This window comes from Pseudophryne corroboree, chromosome 9, assembly GCF_028390025.1.
Source record: "Pseudophryne corroboree isolate aPseCor3 chromosome 9, aPseCor3.hap2, whole genome shotgun sequence".
In the NCBI taxonomy this organism is placed as follows: domain Eukaryota; kingdom Metazoa; phylum Chordata; class Amphibia; order Anura; family Myobatrachidae; genus Pseudophryne; species Pseudophryne corroboree.
In genome coordinates, this window is record NC_086452.1 from 76,411,170 (window position 1) to 76,427,652 (window position 16,483).

The window sequence follows — 16,483 nt, forward strand, 5'->3', positions numbered from 1 at the left end:
ACAAACACACCCAGCGTTCGCCCAGACACTCCTCCGTTTCTCCAGCCACTCCCGCGTTTTTCCCAGAAACGGTAGCGTTTTTTCACACACTCCCATAAAACGGACAGTTTCCGCCCAGAAACACCCACTTCCTGTCAATCACATTACGATCACCAGAACGAAGAAAAAACCTTGTAATGCCGTGAGTAAAATACCTATCTGCATAGCAAATTTACTTGGCGCAGTCGCAGTGCGAACATTGCGCATGCGCAGTTAGTGGAAAATCGCTGCGATGCAAAGAAAATTACCGAGCAAACAAATTGGAATGACCACCATAGCTCGATGTTTTCGCACTGCTCTTGCATACAAGCCGCAGTGTGCATGCACAGTGATAGATTCGCGAGTGCGGTTGCAGCTAAATTTTAGTCGCAAAGTGAGTGACAGGAAGTCAGCGTTTGAGGGTGGCAATGGGGAGTGGTCATGTGAACGCATGCGTGTCATGGCTGTTTGGATGGCGTCTTCTATGCGTGCATATATTAGCAGCTGCAATCACACTTTCTACCAGAGAGGCTTGTGCATCCAAGGAGAGCAGCTCAGCCTGCGCGTCTACAGAGGCATTCAGGCTCTGCATGGCGACCCAATGTGCGACAATGTAAGCAATGTTTCTGCAATCATGTGGCGCCGTAGGCAAATTATGCGATTGCAGTGGACGTTCTTTTGCATGGGTTAGCTTCTGCCCGTATTGGCAAATAATTGCAATTGCATACGGCAAATAATTGCGACAGGGTAGGAAGAACAACCGCACCTGAATAACCCCCAGAGTGGGGGAGATGCATGAAGCCTTTGGGTTAGATAAAGTGGAGAAATTGTCCGAACCAATGAGCTTCTGTAATTTATCTAGTCCTTGACAGCAGCTGATTGGTTGCTTAGGGCAAGTTATCTCTCTCCAAACACTGGCGTATCTGTAAAGTGTGCAAAGTGTAGCCATTTAATTATGCTTACCGCTCCGTCGGCACAGCGCTGGCTGCAGAGCTGAAGAAATCACTGGGAAAATGGCAGCCGTGTCCATTTTCCGGTGATTCGCGTATGCACAATAGAGATGTCCAGGGAACGCGGTGCAGGAGCCATATTCACGGACACCTGCGCATGTGCAGTAGACTCTAGTCTACTGCGCCGCCGGTGACGAGGGGGCCCGATCAGACACGGCCCTCTCTTTTAAAGCGCCTCTGTCTCCAAGGCTTGATACATCTCCCCATAGGCCTGTTTCAGATTTACACCTCACTCTGTAATATATGGTGACATTAAATGGTCAGGTTTGTCTGTTATAACTTGTAGCATTTAACGCATATTAAACTGACTGTTTGATCAAATGTATTGTCGTAGGTTACCCCTGAGACAGTGGAGCAGATGTATTAACCTGGAGAAGTGATAAGTGGAAGTCAGCCAGCCAGTCATTAAAGATTTTAAAAATGACAGTTAAGGTGGGTACACACTGATAGATATATCTGCCAATCAATTGATCTGCAGATATATCTATGGACGGATCGGGCAGTGTGCTGTGCATACACACTGCCTGATCCGTCGGGGACTGACATGTCCTGGGCGGGCGTGTACACACGGCCGCCCAGTTCAGCTGTCAATCACCACCGGCTGCCGCGGCATGTGTACGGGTGGTCGGCTGGTCGCCCGTACACACACACAGCAATGTGCCAATATATCGGTAGATATATTGGCCGTCGGCTGTGCTGCGGGGCTGACGCGATATGTCTGTGAACAAAGGAGTTCACAGACATATCGCCCGTACACACTGGCCGACAGACCTGTGATATATCGGCCGTTCAAGAGAACGGCCGATATATCGGCCAGTGTACCCACCTTTAGGAGTTGAGCGGCTGGTGCGTTATCACCTTGCACTTATCACTTCTTTATCACTTCTCCAGGCTTAATACAACCAGTTTGTTGTGTGCTCTGTAACAGTTATGCAGCAATGCTTGTAGGGTACCTCCGTACACTTTGTCTCTCACATTCCTCTCACTCATGTGAGGAGAGCTGCACCCATTACGTGGAATGCTCAGGCATGCCCCAGTTACTTTCTAATGATCCTTCTTTATATAGCCCAGATCCTGTCATCCGAACTTACCTCTGAGCATGAACCACTGTCTGTCTCACTAACCCTTCTGCTCACCTTCATGTGTTCCAGATGGCCTCTGCCACAGATGCAAGATATGGACAAAGGGATGTTTCTGACCAGAACTTTGACTACATGTTCAAACTGCTAATCATCGGGAACAGCAGCGTGGGGAAGACTTCTTTTCTCTTCCGATATGCAGATGACACCTTCACATCGGCTTTTGTCAGCACAGTGGGAATAGACTTCAAGGTGAAGACTGTTTATCGGAATGACAAGAGGGTGAAGCTTCAGATCTGGGTAAGTGAGATTTTTCATCACTATAGAAATATAAGTTGAGGGCAAAAAGGCATCTCCTTAATGGAATTGTAACCCCCCATATCCCCTCCTCTTTTTATTAACTTGCTTTTATGTAAACTAGGGTCTATTTACTAAGCCATGGAGAGAGAGGAAGTACCAGCCAATCATCTTCTAACTGCCATGTTACATTTAAAAAATGACAGTTAGGAGCCAGTACTTTATCTCCGCCCACTTGAACTCTCTCCAAGGCTTAGTAAATAGACCCCCTACTATTTTTTTACCCGTCATTTGCCAGGTCCCTACTTTCATGTGGCATCGTCACCTTCTGTCCCATAGGCAAATGCAGAAAATGCAGGGGAATGGGGGGGGGGTGTTGCCCAGAAACCCCCCTCCTCTTGTCAAGTGGCTCAAATTATGACAACAATGGCATGGTATATAATAGGATTACTAGAACTGCAGCCACATCATGTCGTTTAAGAGACGGAGCAGAGCTGCTGCACATGTCCAGTGATAGCAGATTCTTCTAGCACATTTGCTGTATGTGTGGATATGAAGTCTCAATCAGTGCACTAGACCAGAGAGTAGCTACCAGGAAGAGGAGACAGGAGCCATGCCATGAGGTGGGAGAATGTGTGCTTAGAAAGTTCAGTACTGGCGCACTGTAGCTCTCACTGCGTATGATGGAGATGGGACAGACCATAGCCCATTATTATATATATTTTAAGGGATGTCTACATAAAAAATATTCTTCTCATAGGGTGTTACCTAGTTTCTCTGCTACTAATGTCTGGGTTATTGAACCATGGCACATACGGAGTTGGGTTTCTGTGGAGGAGTCAAAGGATTGGAGGGAATGATGTGTGAACTCAAAAACAGACTCCAAAGCACTAATACTGTTAGTCTGCCTGCAGTAGAGATGCCACTGTTTATCTTCTCTTCTCCATAATACCTTTATTGTCTCCAAGGGCCCCTCTGTGAATCTTGTTAAAGTGCGATAATCCTTTCATTATTGTATGAGGTTAGTGGCTCATTAAATTGTTAAAATAGGTGTGGGATAACTCGTTGAGCATGATTTAAATGGAAAGACCTTTGGTTTGCATATGATGTGTAAATAGCTGTGACAGAGGTTTTTTTTTTTAATAAGGTAGAGCCAAACATCGCTACTTGTGCTCCTCTATGAGGTGTGAGGGGAAATCCGGAATGTAATTGGCTGCAAAGTAGCTTCGTCAGCCCATTCTCCAGGCACCTTGCTGCTATTACTGAATAGAATTCCCCCATATATGTGCAGATAGCCACATGGCTGTATGCAAAGGATGCATCAATACTCATACTGAGTTGCACACCAAGGGCCTGAGTCAGAGCTATACGCTAAACAGGCGTCTTTGAACGCAGCGGCTGTGTGATAATTTGCTAATGCCTCAGGAGGCATCTTGTGTAGATAGATTCCTCCTGCTGGCTTCTATGATCCGCTGCTCAGGACACAGCGTCAGATTATCTGAGTAACACTCGGGTTACTCAGGATGACCGGATAATTCAGTCTGCTGAAGCCACACCCAGCAAAGTGGGCCGGGCATGCCCCCATTTTCTGTAACATTACCTGTCTCCCCCTCCCAACCCCCCCCCCCCCCCCCCCCAAACAGCGGCAGCGTGTCAATCAGGCTGCAGCATTCAGGGCACTGCGAGCGATCTCGTACTACGAGATCTGCATAAGTGTTGGTCGGCATGTGTGCATGCACCGATCTTTCACCATCGGAAATGTATGTAGACCACTGGGTTTGCGTACACATCTGTATTGGGCCCCAAGTCCGTTTTGGGGACAGATCTTTTGTGTTTTATTTATTATTGTTTATTAACAGTTTCTTATATTGCGCTTTACAATTGGAACAACATTGATAAGACAAAACTGGGTAATAACAGACATACATAGAGGTAGGAAGGCCCTGCTTGCACGCTTATAATCTATAGGGAAATGGGCATTGATACAGAAGGATAGGTGCTATCTATTACATAATGGTCCACCAGATTGCAAAGGTTCTTGGTGGGCTGTATGAGGGGGTCACACAGCAATGTTGGCCTGGGGTCAGGAGGATGTCAAATTGAAGAAAAATAAAATACTGTATATTAGGATGTGTGGACTCTACAGAGGGGATGTAATTAGATATGAATATTTATGAAGGTTATGTGGGCGGTTATGGAATTTGACAGGCTAGCCTGAAGAGATGAGTTTTCAGGGAACGCTTGAAGGTTTGAAGACTAGAGGAGAGTCTTAATGTGCGTGGGAGGACATTCCACAGAGTAGCCCGAAGGACGTCCTGCAATCGTGAGTGGGAGCGAGTAATGAGTGTGGATGAGAGACGCAGATCTTGTGGAGAGCGGAGTGGTCGGGTTGGGAGATATTAAGAGATAAGTGAAGAGATGTACATAGGTGTAGTTTGGTTAATGGCCTTATATGTAAGTAAAAGTATTTTATATTGAATACGGCAGAATACAGGTAACCAGTGGAGGGACAGACAGAGCGGAGCAGCAGACGATGTCTGGTGAGGAAGATTAGCCTTGCAGCTGCATTCAGAATGGATTGTAGTGGTGAGAGTCTCTTCTTGGTGAGACCAGTAAGAAGACTATTGCAGTAATCAATGTGGGAGATCATGAGAGCATTGATTAGAGATTTTCCAGCGTATAAGATATGGTTGTATATGTGATATGAGATGTGTTTTTTTGTACGGCTATGTAGCAGAGCGCACACATTATGGGCCAATCAGAGTTATATAAGCAACTGAGCTGCATCTGAAGGGCTGTAGCTGTGTAGTAGCAGGGCATGCGCATGTGGGCAGTGCATAGTGAGGGGGTCACGGCATGTAGACGTAGTTTCGGGCTGTGCTGAGATGTTCTGTTTGAACTCACAGATCTTTAGCACTTGGTATAAGGCTCCTAACGATGACTGTTATTTGCACAAGATGGATCGGGGAGGCGCAGCTGCATAGATGTGTGTGACTACACATTTGGGTGAATTTCTGCATATAGTTGTACGCAGCCAGAGTTATGTGCACCTCTGCATCCGCCCCATTGTTGCCCCATTGATGTCTTAATTGTTATGTATATGTACTATATATATGTTTTTACTTGCAAGTGAATATCTTACATACGTCTACTATTGCCTTTGTAAAAGATGCCGAAAGCTGGGTGAACACTGTGCTCCGTTCCTCCGAGCGATTATCCAATCAGAGTGCACCCTGTACAAATTATGTTTAGCCCAGGGTGTGCTCTCTTTAAGGGGATCAGGAGGTCGGGCACCATAAGTTTTAAGCAGAACTAAACCCCCCCCCCCCCCCCCTTCCCTATGCGACCACTGCAGGAGCGTTTAAAGTCTGTTATTGGCTAACACTTCTGCATACACATCTAAAGCACAATGGAAAATTCTGGCGCTATATAAGTAATTGTTTATAAATAATACAATTATCAGGACTACCAGCCATTATCAGCTGATTAGCCTGATTATTGCATATGCTATATGTGTATCCAGCTTATCTGTACTGTTCTACTTTACGTATGTATTAAGTGTAAATGCTGCCAACATATGGAAGGCTTTCATGCATAAGATAGAGAAAACAATGGCCGTGCTCCTCTCCTGTGACACTAGGGCCATATGACATTTAGGCCTAGAGCAGCGCTGTTCATGCAGCAACAGAGACCTTCTTACAGTCATTTGTAAACCTCATTACAACTGTATTGCCCAAAAGATGTATGCTTAGGCCAGTGGGAACCATAAAATTGCTGCTTGATGGCGTAATATTAGCATTTAGTTATAGCGCAAGCATTCCCTGCTGCACAATAATGAAATAAGACAAGGTATTAACAAAGGGTTAAAAGGGATCTGCTGGTAAACTTTCTACTACTACTACTACTACAACTACTACTAATGTTCATTATAATGCAAGGTGGATGTGGGTGGTTTGATGAAGTACTCTAATAGAATAGTAGTGCTGCGTGATAGCACATACCTGCCTGAATGCTGCTTTATGTAACACAGAAGTGAAGGGCTACAGTGTGTTCTGTATAATATAGTATAACATGACTTCTGTTCATATATATTTAATCTCATATGATTCTGCATGGGGGAGGTGTGTGTGTGTGTGTGTGTGTGTGTGTGTGTGTGTGTGTGTGTGTGTGTGTGTGTGTGTGTGTGTGTGTGTGTGTACTACGAAAGCACGTGTTTGCATTTGGCTAAGTATCCTGGAGCATCTGTTTTATCTCTCAGGCTGATATGTTTTGTTTGAGGACAGAGACGTGGAGTGCGGATAAATAGTACCATATATAGGCTATAAACCTGCACTACAAATTAATGACTTTACTAAATCGGCAACACTGAGAACACAAGTAGGACAGCAGCAGCTGAACATAATACTGACTGAGCCACAGAGCAACCAAGGTGGCCCTACCTTCCTGCAGAAAGTTACACGTTCCTATTCTCTCACATGCCTGACACCCTCCCCTCCCCACTCTACAGAGAAGCATAAGATGGTGCTGGAAAATGTTTAATGCAGTATATATAATACGCATAGGTATGCGCAGAAGCCGACACAGGGCTGCCGCTGCGGGAATACCCCCCTCCGCAGCATTATGGTCTAACCCCCCCCCCCCATCCAAGACTTAGACTGCTTACTTGGGCGGCCTAGGTCAGCAGTCTATGTCCAAGAGCAAGTGGTGGAGGAGGTAGCCCGTTACCTGGTGGCGGGGGGAAGTCCCGGTGCGGCACCCCTGTGTCGGCTTCTGTGCACGCCTATGATAATACCCTTTTCAGACATAGCCTTTCATCCCAGGTGTTTGTTGAGTTTGCGGCTCAACCCGGATCTTGGCTATGTGTGACTAGGTCTGCAACCCTGCTCGGTACCAGGGGACTGACCCAGGTCACCTGTAGTATGAAATGCATGACTGGGTCTCGATGACCCGGGTCATGCCTAAAAGAAGCTGGTTGGTGGGCACAGTAGCGCTTGGAGATGACATCATCTCCAAGCGCCCACTGTAAGCCAGAAGACTTGGGTCACTGGAAATTCGTTGTCCGCTGTGAACGGCGATGACCTGGGAATAACTCGGATCCGTCACCCATGTGTGAGAGGGGTTAAGTACTGATACCCCAGCTTCAACCCGTGCTCATTGTCTGGGTCCAAGTGGGGGTTTTGTGTGAAAGGGGTATAAGTCTCCAGGATACCATACTAAACATTCTGGTGTGCTATAGGTTATGAATTATTTTGTATGTGAGTGTAATATCTCCTATATAATAGCCCAGATCTGTGAATCTGTGCCTGGCCGTAACGCTGGGCGGAGTCACAGAGCTGGGCGTAGTCAACTGAATCTGCTGCAGGGAGCTACCCCATACCCAGTGCCAGCAGCAGTAGTCAGGTACAAGACCCTACCTTACAGTATAGGCCTAGGGAGGTGAGGATGGCCACCAGTACACCACGGCCACTGACACCTGCAGGGAGGGGAACAGCGCTGATGTGGAGGGTACTTGCAGGCAGCGAGTCGCCGCCCGCAGCTCCTCTCCCGCCTACACAGTCACACCATACCTGCCGCCTGACATCCACACCCCAGGCAGAGGCCGCTAGCTCAGGGCTGCCATGCTCAGCGGCAAGCGGTGCGGAGCATGTGCAGCAGAACAGCGCCAGGACGGGACCCGCACTGATTAACATTGCTGCTGGCCCGGAGCTCCCTCCGTCTGCAGCCTAAGGCCGCGCGCCGCACCTCTCCGGGGAAACACCATGCCTGCCCGCCCACAGGGCTCCGGACGCTTACCCATGCTCCGCGATCACAGCAGCTGACGCTGCAGGATGGAGGAATGACGCCCGTCAGACGGGGCGGACAGTGTGCGGTGAAACGGCGCCAGGAAGGAATGCTGACCACGACCCATTGCTACTGGGTCGGAGCTGCCTCCCTCTGCAGTCACCATCTCACAGCAGCAGCCAGGAGGTTAGTGGCCACCACGACCCGCACATCCTTATGTCACACATGAGAGCAAAGGTACACACACTGACATCACACCTGTACCCCACCCCTATATCTGGTAAGTACTCCCCATCACTATGCCCAGGCTGTCACCCTCTTCCTGCTCTCTAACTGCCTGTCTGTGTACTGGCCTTCACCCCTCTTACACCATCAGCAACCCTCACTAACCGCCACAGAGAATATGTGCACTGATATCTGTTGTAAAACCTACAGCGACACCCGCCCCTCCACCACCTGCAGCGCCCCTGGACCCCTCCTCATCCCCTGCAAACCCCCGCACCTGCCCCTACACCACCCGTGGCACCCCCACCCACTGCGCCTTCGGACCCCCTACCCCACCCGCAGTGCCTCCCAAACCCCTCCCCCACCTGCAGCAGCCCCTCCCCCATCCGCTGCACCCCCGGACCCATCCCCTGCACCCCCACCTCTCCAGCAACCGCAACACCTTCGGACCCGCAGCACCCACCCCACCACCACCCACTCCACCTGCGGACCCCCTACACCACCTGCTCCTCCACCACCTACAGCCCCTCCCGATCCACCGCACCCTCGCCCCCCTCCCTCCCTCCCCCACCCGCAGCGCCTCCAGGCCCCCTACCTCACCCGCAACACCCGCACCCTTCTCCACCAGCAGTGCCTCCGGAACCCCTCCCCCATCCGCAACAGCCCCTCACCCGCCTCCCCCACCCACAGCACCCCCACCCCTCCCGCATCCCCTGACCCCCTCCCCCATCTGCTGAACCCCTGCACTCACCCCTCCCCCATCCGCTGCACCCACGGAGCCATCCCCTACACCCCCACCCCTCCAGCAACCGCAACACCTTCGGACCCACTACCCCACCCTCAGCACTCACCCCTCCACCACCCACTGCACCTCCGGACCCCCTACACCACCCGCTCCTCCAGCACCTGCAGCCCCTCCCCATCCTCCAGGCCCCCTACCTCACACGCAACACCTGCACCCTTCCCCACCTGCAGCGCCTCCGGAACCCCTCCCCCATCCGCAACAGCCCCTCACCCGCCTCTCCCCCACCCACAGCACCTCACCTCTCCCACACTCCCGGACCACCTCCACCATCCGCTGCACCCCCGCACCCACCCCCTATCCCACCCACGCACAAACCCCTCCACCACCTGCTGCACCTCCAGACGCCCTCCCCCATACGCCGCAAATTCACGCACCTGTCCCTCCACCACCCGTGGCACCCCCACCCACTGCACCTACGAACCCCACACCTCCACACACACCCTCCCTCCTCCGGACCCCTAACCCCATTAACTGCACCCCCCTCCCCCACCCGCAACGCCTCCACACCTCCTACCCACCCGCCACACCCTTCCCCACCCACAGTACTTCTGGAACCCCTCCCCCATCCAGCCCAGCATCTGCCCCTCCCCCACCTGCCCCTCCCCCACACACAACGCCCCCCGGCACCCACCCCTCCCCCACCCGCGGCGCCTCCAGACCCCCTACGCCACCCGCCCCTCCACCACCTGCAGCACCTCTGGACCCCATCCGCCACACCCCGCATCTGGCTCTCCCCCGCCCGCTGCACCTTTGGATCCCCTACACCCCATGCAGCAGGCCCTTTCCCATTTGCATCGCCTCCACCATTCGAAACAGTCCCGCACCCACCCCTCCCCCACCCACCGCGCCCCCTGGAAACCTCCCCGATCCACTGTACACCCGCACCCACCCCTTCCCCATCTGCAGCGCCTTCGGAACCCCTCCTCCATCCACAACAGCCCCGCACCTGCCATCCCCCACCTGCGACACCCCCGCTCCTGCCCCACCCACAGCGCCTTCATACCCCCTCCCCCATCCGCGGTCCCCAAACCCCTCCCCGTTGCAAGGGCCTACGCCGCCTTCACCATCGGACGCCCTTTCATTGTGCAATATTTAAACACTAACAAAACTAGGAATGCAGGTAATACTCCATATAATACATATATTGAACCCCAGAAAGGCGTGCAGGGGTTAAGGGGGTGTAGCCCCTTCCGACGGTGTGAAGAGCGCCCGTAGGGCGCGATGAAGCACCTAGTATATATTATTACATTCTAATTTCACTGTTCGTTGCATGGTCTTGCTGTATTGTGCATTACATGCTGTATTATAATGAGCTGGATGTGTCAGCTGGGCTTCCTATACAGTTGTATTTTCAAAAATCCTTATAACACTGATATTCACGTGACCTAAATTGTACTCCATGCTGCATTACTTTCTTCCCAGGCCTCCTGGGACATGCCAGAGGGGTAGCCCCAGACCAGTGGTGCAAGGGGCATAGGTGGTCATTCCGAGTTGTTCGCGCGCTAGCAGTTTTTAGCAGCTGTGCAAACGCTATGCCGCCGCCCACTGGGAGTGTATTTTAGCTTAGCAGAAGTGCGAACAAAAGGATCGCAGAGCGGCTACAGTTTTTTTTGTGTGCAGTTTCTGAGTAGCTCTAAACCTACTCAGCGCTTGCGATCACTTCACACTATTCAGTTCCTGTTTTGACGTCACAAACACGCCCTGCGTTCGCCCAGCCATGCCTGCATTTTTCTTGGCACGCCTGCGTTTTTCCAAACACTCCCTGAAAACGGTCAGTTGACACCCAGAAACTCCCACTTCCTGTCAATCACACTGCGATCAGCAGTGCGACTGAAAAGCTTCGCTAGACCCTATGTGACACTACATCGTTCGTAGTAATAGTACGTCGCGCTTGCACATTGCGCTGCATACGCATGCGCAGAAGTGCAATTTTTTTTGCCTTATTGCTGCACAGTGAACGAATGCAGCTAGCGATCAACTCGGAATGACCCCCATAGTGCTGTGAATGACATAATTGTATCTCCATTCTCCATTGTGCAATGGTGCAAATAGCGTCATCATTGTTATTCCACAAGTCTGGCGTACACTTTTTTAGGAGCCTGGGTGTGTTCCCCCGAAATATGTGAGTCTCCATAACATAACGGGAGAGTAGGAAAGTGTTCTGTACTCTGGTCACTGCTGGGAATGACTATATAATGAGCAATGGAAGCTAACAGTGACTCTGACGGGTCTTCCTTCTGGGGCGTCACGCTCTTTCCATAAGTGCTTTTTTGGCTGGTTGGGGAAACCTTACATTGTCCTGTGTTAGGTCATCTGCTTCGGGTCAGTTGTTGATTGATCCCTCTGCGTTCAGTTGCAGTGACTGGGAAACCAACGATACTAAAGGGTTAATGAATCCTCTGTTCAACAAGGTTGTGTGTTTCCCAAAAGGCATGCTGTATTATTTCAGTCTGTCTTTTCAGGCCTTAATGAGTATATTTTAATTCAAGCATAAAATGAGCATCTCAAGTAAGGCTGGGATCTCACCTCTGGCCTCCAGCGAGGGGGCGTTTTAGCAACTTCACATTATAAATCTTCATTTTCTGGACTTGATTACAGCTGCATTTGTTAAGCTCTTCTTGTATGATATGGGCACCATTGTTGGAGGGGTCAGAGGTTACATGCGACAATTACAAGTGTGGCAGAATCAGAAGTTTTTTCTATCATTTGGCGCACAGAGCAGTCAGTAGGTGTAAATGTTAAATGCTGCAATATTATGTTAAAAGGAACTCTTAAAATCATCAGAAGCCAGTTGACATGAGAAAATCAGACAAATATCCATATTTATCACAATCCGCATCTCCGACGCCATGTGTTAAAATTGCCTAAACTCAGTGTGATAATTGAATTTCGTACAGCGGGCGATCAGGTCTAAACTGCGCATGCGTTTGCACCGCAATGCGCAGGCACGTCGCCTGGGTACAAAGCGGATCGCCGCTCAGTGATGGACCAGTGCAAAGTATCTATTTGCACGGGCGTTCGCAAGGAGATTGACAGGAAGAAGCCATTTGTGGGTATCAACTGACCGTTTTCTGGGAGTGTTTGGAAAAACGCAGGCGTGTTTTTTATCATTGGAAAGGAGGGTTCCTGATGTCAATTCCGGTCCCGGACAGGCTGATGTGATCGCAGCGGCTGAGTAAGTCATGGGCTACTCAGAGACTGCACAAAATCTGTTTGTACAGCTCTGCTACACATGCGTTCACACACTTGCACAGCTAAAATAAACTGCCCTGTGGGCGGCGCCACCGCTACCCCTCCCCCTTGCACTTACCCAATGATCGGTGACACTCAGTGAGCTCCTCTGTGACTCCGGTCATCAGCGCTGTGAGCTTGTCATTTGATGTCTGCTGTAAACTGAGATACCGGTTTAGAGCAGACTTCAGATAACCCGGGTCGACGAGGAGGAAGATGGCCATCAGTTGACCGGAGGAGCCAACCGGGCCACCAATCACCAGACCGGGTTCTTGTAAGTGAATTAAAAAAGAAATGGCTGATCACAGGCGCCGGCTCATGATTGTGCTCTGCCTGCCGGGTAGCATTGGTTGTGGATAGCGACGGGGATTTGATCATGGATAAAGGCTAGTGGGGGGGTTTGGCAGTGTAGGTATGGGGGGGGGGGACTTAGACTTGCATAGCTCCACAAGAAATGATCAAAAAGTATACCTCAACAGTATATTCCAGAGGGCTCAAATGTTCCAGTAAGCGCAGGGTCATGGTTATGGAAAGTACAGTGGGCGGGATGTACTAAAGGGAAAATGCTGTAAAAACCCCATTTTCGGGGCTTTTACCGCATTTTCTTATGTACTAACCCGTGGCCGACGGGTTTTCACCGCTGAGGGTAGATGCCTGTGGGCTTCTTACTGCTGGCCGCCGCATCCCACCACCTCTGCTGCACCGCTCACGCCTCCCCCTGACATACCTGTGTGCAGGCAGCCCTGGTCCCGGAACCCAAACTCCTCCTCCCCCCTAGCAACACAACGGAGGTCCTTCCGGCTTCAAGGTGGAGGCAGAGGAGCCCGGGACTAACTGCTGCCTGCTTGCCAGCCTAGGAGGGGACAGAGACCCCATGGAGGTGACTGAGACCCCGCACACCTTCTCACAGGTATCACGGGGGGCATCCGTCACCGCATTGCGATGTTAATCGCATATGTTAGTACAAATGCAATTAGCATTGCTGCTCTAGGCGGCGAGGGGCGGCGATGTATTTTAATACATCCCACCCACTAAGCTGAATGTCAGTGTGTCTGAGTATATAATGGCATTTGCTTGCAGTTGTGGGCACCTAAGCACGCCCTTCCCTTCCTTCTTACCCTAGGCTGCTCTAAACTCCTCTTTAAATGCCTCTGCCATATTATGAGGGCTGCTAGTTGTTTAATATCTACCTCTTGGAAGATTCCGCTACCCTACACTGTCACTTCAGCCAGCAGCAGAGTAAGGTACATCATACCTCCCAACTTTCGGCTTGAAGAAGTCGGGACTCTCGCGCGGTGATCCGAAAAGGGGGCGTGGTTTCATCCGTGATGGGTGTGGCCTCGCCCGAGTGGGCGTGGCCTCGCCAAACGGGGCATTTTCCTGCCTTTAGGGGGCGTGCCCAGCACTCCCCGAGCAGCTGGGCAGCCCCCGCTTCCCTCCTAGCACTGAATGCATGCCGTGCTCGTGCGCACAGCATGTTTTCAGTGATTACCGGCTGCTCTGCAGAGCAGAGCAGTGGGTGATCAATGGCTCTCCCAACTGCCCCCCCGCCCGCGGGACACTGATGCCCGCAGGAGTAACGCTTTCTTTTATGTTCAAATGGTCTATTTAGTCCTGTTAGTTTCATCTCTCCAGATTCTGCCGAGCTCATGAATAACATCTCCTGCATCTAAGGAGTAGAGCCCTAGAGATAGGACCCCCATCAGCTGTGTACCAGGATTGGGGGAGAAACATGTTTATCTGTTTAAATATTCTTTATGTTAATAGTTTAGTACATATGTGCCTTAGGGGGACATTTACTAAGCAGTGATAAGAGCGGAGAAGTGAGCCAGTGGAGAAGGGGCCCCACCAACCAATCGGCAGCTTAATTTTATAGTATGCAAATTATAGATGTTACATCAGTGCTGATTGGTTGCCATGGGCAACTTCTCCACTGGCTCACTTCTCCACTCTTATCTCTGCTTAGTAAATGTCACCCTAAATCTTCAATCTGACATTTCCGTACGTCCCAATATTTGAAGCATAGAAATCAAGACAAAGTAAACCCCTGTTCTGATTTGCCCTAGTCATGTCCATGATCCCCCCCATCCTTCCAACCCTGACCCCTTTCAGCCAAAGTAAGACACATATCCTAATAGTTTAGCTCTTGTAAGATTAAAAATAACTGTCCCTCCTGAAACAGTATTATTAGGAGGTATGCATTCCATATCGCGTATGGTTTGATGTCCAAAGTTCAAAAACATCTGTAACAAGGGTTTGGCATATGTGAGGAAGGAGTTAAATACACATAAAATATGACAGCACAGTCCCCTCATCACATCACGGGGTGACAGAACTGCGAGGCAAAACAAGGGAAGCAAGTAAACAGACTCCAACCAAAGCCATCGCAACTTGCTAAGCAACTGCGTACTTCATCGCAACCATGACGCAGATGCAAGGAACATGGACTGCCTGTGTGCCTCCATGGCCATGCAGAATGTCTGCGGGAGCTGCGACGCTGATGCTGTTTTTTTTGCATACAAGATTGCAGTCACATGGCTGAGACACACCCCGAAAACTGTCACGAAATGCCTGCGTTTTTACAGACACTACCCCAAACAGCCTCTTCCTGTCAGTCACTCTACAAGCAGCATCGCCAAAGGTACCTTGGTGTATACGTACTGCAGCCGTGATGCAGGCGAAGCCTGCCAATGATCGCTCAGTTGCAGCACCATCGAAGTTGCGACTGATTCTGAATCAGACTCCTGTCATCCTGTCATATATCTGCTGCATATTCTCTGCTCACTGTTGCTTTGCATCTGTTTCTTCATCAGTGTCATAATGCCCTCGCTTCCTGTGGCGCAGTGGCACACATCATGGGGTGAGACGTTGCTGCTATTGAGAGGAAGCAGTCTCTGTTCTCCACCTGGTTAGTGGGTTGCAGAACTGGACAATTGTCACAGATCTGCTATTCCGGCGCTAATTCTAGAAATCAAAAAATTATGTATATATATATATAAATATATCAAACTATTTTTTAAAAAAGGATAAAGAGATATGTGAATAGGCAGCTGAGTAAAAGCAACTTGCTAGGTCGCTTAAGATTATGTAGAACAAACAAAGAAAAAGTATACTCTGCGCCAAAAAACTATATAATACCAGTGTGCAGTCTGTCATGTATAATGATTGACTCAGTACAACTTCAATTATAAATAACCATTTTTATATTTTGGTTTGTTTAAAAGTTAGCAGCATAAGACACATACATATATAAACTTTGTAGCAATATTGCTCTCCAAATAAATAATATAAACAATAAACAATATATTATATTCTAAAAATAACTTATTGGCTCTGTTTGGTAAAGATTATATTATTAGGCACTGGCGTCCCAGTGTCAGAAAACCTGATAGTAATGAAAAAGTCCCGCAAATAGGATAATGCAGTCTCTCTGTGGATAATATATATTTTAGTTGTAATGGGTAATTATCAATGTGCTGGTTCCTGGATTGTAGATACAGGGTCCGTTTTAAAGTAAATTGCACGTATAGAGATTGATCAAATGATATTACCGTTCCATTAGCAGAGCAGCTTCACTGATTGATGATCTTATCAGATGATTGCTCTGGTTGTTTCCATACCACGGGTACTTGACCCCACTGCGGAGGACATAGGCAGACACCCGGTAAAGATGAATAGAAAGTCGGGCCAACTTAAAGCCGCTGCGGACAGCTGTGTGCGGCACCCGCTGACACTCGCCGGCTTCTGTGATGTTAAAGGCTGACGAGACGTGATGCAGAACACTGCCGGCTTTGAGCTCCGGACCGCCGCCTCTCGGATAGCAATCTGCGGCTGGCAGTCGGCTGGAGCACCCGGTGCACAACGTGCAGATGACCGCTGTGGCTGTGTGCAGCAGTAGGTCCGTTCCACAAACAGCTGAGACCAAACAGAGACCAATGTGGAGTGGGCGTCAACGCGTTTCGTCTCCTAGGCAACCGGAGACTTCCTCAGGTTTTCTGACACTGGGACGCCAGTGCCTAATAATATAATCTTTACCA

At 49.8% G+C, this 16,483-nt stretch overlaps 1 protein-coding gene across 1 annotated transcript in view; it reads left to right on the forward strand.

Annotated features, from left to right (window-relative positions):
• Positions 1-16,483, forward strand: part of RAB3B (RAB3B, member RAS oncogene family) — a 207,168-nt gene that overhangs the window by 23,045 nt on the left and 167,640 nt on the right. Inside the window, exon 2 of the mRNA XM_063939543.1 lies at positions 2,180-2,407. Within this exon, the coding sequence (XP_063795613.1) occupies positions 2,180-2,407 (228 nt within the window). The remainder of the gene's footprint in view (positions 1-2,179; positions 2,408-16,483) is intronic.